The sequence below is a fragment of the Penaeus chinensis genome, chromosome 35 (assembly GCF_019202785.1).
Source record: "Penaeus chinensis breed Huanghai No. 1 chromosome 35, ASM1920278v2, whole genome shotgun sequence".
NCBI lineage: Eukaryota > Metazoa > Arthropoda > Malacostraca > Decapoda > Penaeidae > Penaeus > Penaeus chinensis.
The window spans coordinates 1,260,702-1,265,701 of record NC_061853.1 but is presented as its reverse complement, the minus strand read 5'-3'; the positions used below and the strand labels follow the sequence as shown (position 1 = coordinate 1,265,701).

Here is a 5,000-nt window from a genome sequence, read left to right as displayed (position 1 = left end):
ACGTTTATGTATGTATATTTGCGCTTTAGCTTTTTTTTGCAGTTGTCTTACAAACACTGCCTTTTTATTCAGCTTTATGTAATCATAAGAAGCGCACGAAGTCCTCGAAAAAAAAATACTACAATTAATTCTACAACCTTACAGCTATCCGACATACAATAACAGACCAAGAAGGGGAGGGGGGGGGGGGGGGAGTCAATACATTAGGTGCATTTGTAGAAACAGCATTTCGTTGGGACTTCTAGCTTGTGCTCTGTGGAAATTCGTTAAGCTGGGTTCGGAAGGTCGTGTCTGGCTTCTACGTTCTGTACCGTTGATATTGTCATGACCTGCTTGTGTTGCCTGAACGCCTCCAGCCAAGCCTCCACCTCGTTTACCTGAGAAAAGAGAGGAAGAAAGGAGTCGGCTTTGCTTGTGGAGGCTGATGAATGGAGACGGAGATATGGTCATGAATTTATTGACTGGTTGGTGGATGGATAAATACGTTGATGTTGCTAGGGGTAGGTATAGACAGATGCTTAATTTTATGTGTTATTTTCTTCCATTGATGCTGGTGACGTGACGGCGATAGTGATGATAACCACGATAATAATGATAACAACAATAAAATGATATTTATCGCAATCAAAATACTTTAACATCGATAGCGACAATTGTTATAAATCATAGACTGGACAAGGAGAGAGAGAGAGAGGGAAGAGAGAGAGTGAGAGAGAGAGAGACTGAGAGAGAGAGAGAGAGAGAGAGAGAGAGAGAGAGAGAGAGAGAGAGAGAGAGAGAGAGAGAGAGAGAGAGAGAGAGAGAGAGAGAGAGAGAGAGAGAGAGAGAGAGAGAGAGAGAGAGAGAGAGAGAGAGAGAGAGAGAGAGAGAGAGAGAGAGAGAGAGGGTGGAGAGAGAGAGAGAGATAGAGTAAGAGAGATAGAGTGAGATAGAGAGAGAGAGAGAGAGAGAGAGAGAGAGAGAGAGAGAGAGAGAGAGAGAGAGAGAGAGAGAGAGAGAGAGAGAGAGAGAGAGAGAGAGAGAGAGAGAGAGAGAGAGAGGGTGGAGAGAGAGAGAGAGATAGAGTAAGAGAGATAGAGTGAGATAGAGAGAGAGAGAGAGAGAGAGAGAGAGAGAGAGAGAGAGAGAGAGAGAGAGAGAGAGAGAGAGAGAGAGAGAGAAAGAGAGAGAGAGAGAGAGATTTAGGAAAAGACCTATACAGATTGGTTTTAGCGTCCTCAATAAAGTCATCTACTGTAACTAACGATTGCGCTAACAATAACTATACTGCAGACTTTAACAAGGGTCATAAATGAATCACCAACATCCTCTTTTTTCCTCTGTAATCAAGCCGGATCACAACACAGCACAATTACTACCCAGTATATCACTCCCTCCACCCATTCCTCTTCTCCCATCCCGCTCCTTTCCCTTTCCCTCCCCCTCCCCTTCTCCCTCCCTCCTCCCTTCCCTTCTCCCTCCCTCCTCCCTTCCCTTTCCCTTCCCCTTTCCCTCACCCATCCATCCCCCTTCCCCTCTCCCTACTTCCTCCCCCTCCCTCTCTCCCCCTCCTCCCTTCCCTCTTCTCCCTCCCCTTCCCCTCTTCGTCTTCCCCTACCTCTCCTCCCTCTTCTCCCTCCCCTCCCCTCCTCCTTCTCCCTTCTCCCCAGCCCACACCTTGTTCGTGCGAGGAGAAGGGCGTCACGAAATTGGATTTTCGTATGACTTTTACTGGTATACAAACACGATTTGTGAGTAGCAGGAGTCACGCATGCACACCTGTTGGATTAGTGCGGGGTGGGTGTCTGGTTAAGGATTTACAAGGTGAATGTACCTGTGTGTGTGTGTGTGTGTGTGTGTGTGTGTGTGTGTGTGTGTGTGTGTGTGTGTGTGTGTGTGTGTGTGTGTGTGTATGTGTGTGTGCCTATGCGTGTGCGTGTGAGTGTCCGTGTGCGTGTGCGTGTGCGTGTGCCTGCCTACCTGCCTATATGCATCCGTGCGTGTGTTTGTATAGAAACGCTATACATTCCCACCAGCAAAATAACACATAAACCCCACTAACAAATAACTCCATCCCAGAAACAACGAACCCCATTAAACACAAACAAACAAGCAAATAATCATACACACAACAGCAACAATCAACAACAAACCTTATAACCCAGCGGCCCCTGCCCCCCCTTGTAAACCACAGTGCCTTCGAACACGATGTACAAGCGCCCCGGACTCGCCGCATATGCCCTGTTTGCCTCGTCGTTCAGCCTGTCCACCAGCACCGGGCAGGACTGCGGCTGCTGGTCCAACATCAGCTGCGCCGCCTTGTAACGCTCCTCCAGCGTCCTGCAAAAAGGGGGGCTCAATAGAGGGTCATCTGTGAGGTTGTTTTCGTGATGGTGCATGCGGTGGGTGGGGTTGCGTGTTATGATTCCTCTTTTTTATGAGAGAGAGAGAGAGAGAGAGAGAGAGAGAGAGAGAGAGAGAGAGAGAGAGAGAGAGAGAGAGAGAGAGAGAGAGAGAGAAAGAGAGAGAGAGAGAGAGAAAGAGAGAGAGAGAGAAAGAGAGAGAGAGAGAGAGAGAGAGAGAGAGAGAGAGAGAGAGAGAGAGAGAGAGAGAGAGAGAGAGAGAGAGAGAAAGAGAGAGAGAGAGAGAGAAGTAAAATTTAAGAGAGAGACAGAGAGGGAGGGGGGGAGCGGGGAAGGTGGGGGCGGAGAAGGGAGGGATAGAGACAGAGAGAGAGAGAGAGAGAGAGAGAGAGAGAGAGAGAGAGAGAGAGAGAGAGAGAGAGAGAGAGAGAGAGAGAAGGAAAATTTAAGTTCCGTCTGTCAACTACAATTCGAAATGAATCACCTAAGGATACATCTAAAATAAATTATCATAATAAACAAAAAACAAAACGAGTGTCAAAGTTTTAATCGGACTGAAAATTTCCCCAAACTTCACAATTTCTACTTATCATTACACTACAAATATCTACAAGCAGGGATACATACAAACACATGCATAAAACGCACACCACAACTAGTGCAAACAGCCAACGCAGACAGACAGACGGACAGACATCCAACAACTTTCCCGACGGCACCTACTTATGGCTCGGAATCTGCAAGTTGTCTTTGAGAAAATAGCCATCAATGGGATGCGCCTCCGCGATGTACACGAGGGCGAAGTCTGCCAGCTCGGAGTAGTCCTCAGTCATCTGCGGAGGCGGAGGGTGAGAGAGAGGGGGTGGGGGAGGGAGGGAGAGGGAGGGGAAGGGAGAGAGGAGAGGCAGGGGAGATGGTGGGAGGGAGAGGGATGGTGGGAGGGAGGGAGAGGGAGGGGAGATGGTGGGAGGGGGGAGAGGGAGCGGAGATGGTGGGAGGGGGGAGAGGGAGGGGAGATGGTGGGGAGGGGAAGGAAGAGAGGAGAGGGAGGGGAGAAGGTGGGAGGGGGGAGAGGGAGGGAGAGGGAGGGGAGATGGAAGGAGGGGGGAGAGGGAGGGAGAGGGAGGGGAGATGAAAGGGGGCGGGAAGGAGAGAGAGAGGAGATAATGGAAGGAAAGGAGAGAGATGGGAAAGGGAAAGGAGGGAGGAATGGGAAGAGAGGAGTTAGGGGTTAGGGGATGAATGAAGGGAGAGAGAGAGACAGAGATGGAAGAGAAGGCAGAGAGGCAAAGAAAGACGGAGAGACAGATAGTTATTATAAAAAAAAAGTTAATCTGAAACAATATATATGACAGGTAAAAAAATCAAATTACCAAAATATACACATATCATAATACAGTCATGTAGCTAACTAAGTGAATAAGAAGGACCTCATAAAAAGTGAATAGATATAAAAAAAAAAAAAAAAAAAAAAAAAAAAAAAAAAAAAAAAACAGGTGGAAATGAATATGTAAAAGTGAAACTAACTATCTCATAAGTCCCCTCCTACTCCTGTGTTCCTCTTCCCCTCTCTCTCCCTTCCTCATTCCTCTCCACTCCTCCTCTCCCGCCCTCCCTCCCTCCCTCCCTCCTCTTCCCCTCTCCCTCCATACTCCCTCCATCCCTTCCTTATACTATCCCCTCCTCCCTTCTCCCTCCCTCCTCTTCCCCTCTCTCTCCCTTCTTCATTCCTATCCACTCCTCCTCTCCCGCCCTCCCTCCCCCCCTCCTTCCTCTTCCACTCTCCCTCCCAACTCCCTCCACCCCTTCCTCCTACCCTCCCCTCCTCCCTTCTCCCTCCCTCTTCTCCCCCTCTCGATCCCTTCCTCCTCCTCCTTTCTCCCGCCCTCCTCCCCCCCCTCCTCTCTCCCTGCCTCCACCACCCCCCTCCTCTTAACCTCTCCCTCCCTCCTCTCTCCCTCCCTCTCTCTCATCCCACCCTCCTCCTCCCTCCTACACCCCTCTTTCTCCTACCTCCTTCCCTCTGCTTCCCTCCCTCCTCCTCCCCTCCCCCTCCTACCCTCCCTCCCTCTTTCCTCCCACCCTCCTTCCCTTCTTCTTCCTTTCTCCCTCCCTCACACCCTCCCTCCTTCCTTCTCCCACCCCTCCCCCCCTCTTCCCTTCCCCCTCACCTCATGGAACCGCTCCAAGCTGGCCATGAAAGTCGGTCACGTGCACGACCCGAAATTCATGACGAAGGGGCGCGAAGGAGAGGCGCCGTCGAGGAGTCCACAGGTACTCCGTCCTTCGAGTTTCAAAACCGAAGGATCTGGTGCTATCTTAGCCAGCTCGGCCTGAATCCTGGCCTCCCGCAGCGCACTGGAAGGACAGGAAGTAAGTGTCAAGGTCTGTATTAGTCTATACACTTCTATAGATCTTGGTAAGTGTTAAATCCGGGTGCTGTTCCGGAGATTAATGGACGCGCTGGGAGGGTGTTTGTTTACGTCTTAGGTTATGGACTATTTCAGGGTTGCGTAAGAGATATATGTCAATATTGTGTACACACTTTCTTCTTTGTTTTACTTCTTTTCTCATCTATGATTTCATATGTGTATCTCTTCCTTCTTTTTATTTATTTTACTCATTTTCCTTTTATCTGTGATTAATCAGTTCATTTTC

General features: G+C 49.4%; 1 protein-coding gene across 2 annotated transcripts in view; it reads right to left on the bottom strand.

The window, feature by feature from the left end:
* The window catches only part of LOC125044312 (thyroxine 5-deiodinase-like), a 24,639-nt gene that overhangs the window by 1,362 nt on the left and 18,277 nt on the right, over nt 1-5,000 (bottom strand). The window contains exons 1-4 of one of the 2 annotated variants that reach the window (XM_047640910.1): nt 4,514-4,680; nt 3,066-3,175; nt 2,133-2,319; nt 1-377 (exon numbers count right to left, since the gene is read on the bottom strand). The exon at nt 1-377 is cut by the window's left edge and continues 1,362 nt beyond it. In XM_047640910.1, coding sequence (XP_047496866.1) covers nt 267-377; nt 2,133-2,319; nt 3,066-3,175; nt 4,514-4,540 — 435 coding nt within the window. In that variant the 5' untranslated portion in view covers nt 4,541-4,680 and the 3' untranslated portion in view covers nt 1-266. Of the gene's footprint in view, nt 378-2,132; nt 2,320-3,065; nt 3,176-4,513; nt 4,701-5,000 lie in introns of those variants that run through there. The other variant, XM_047640911.1, reaches the window with a different exon arrangement.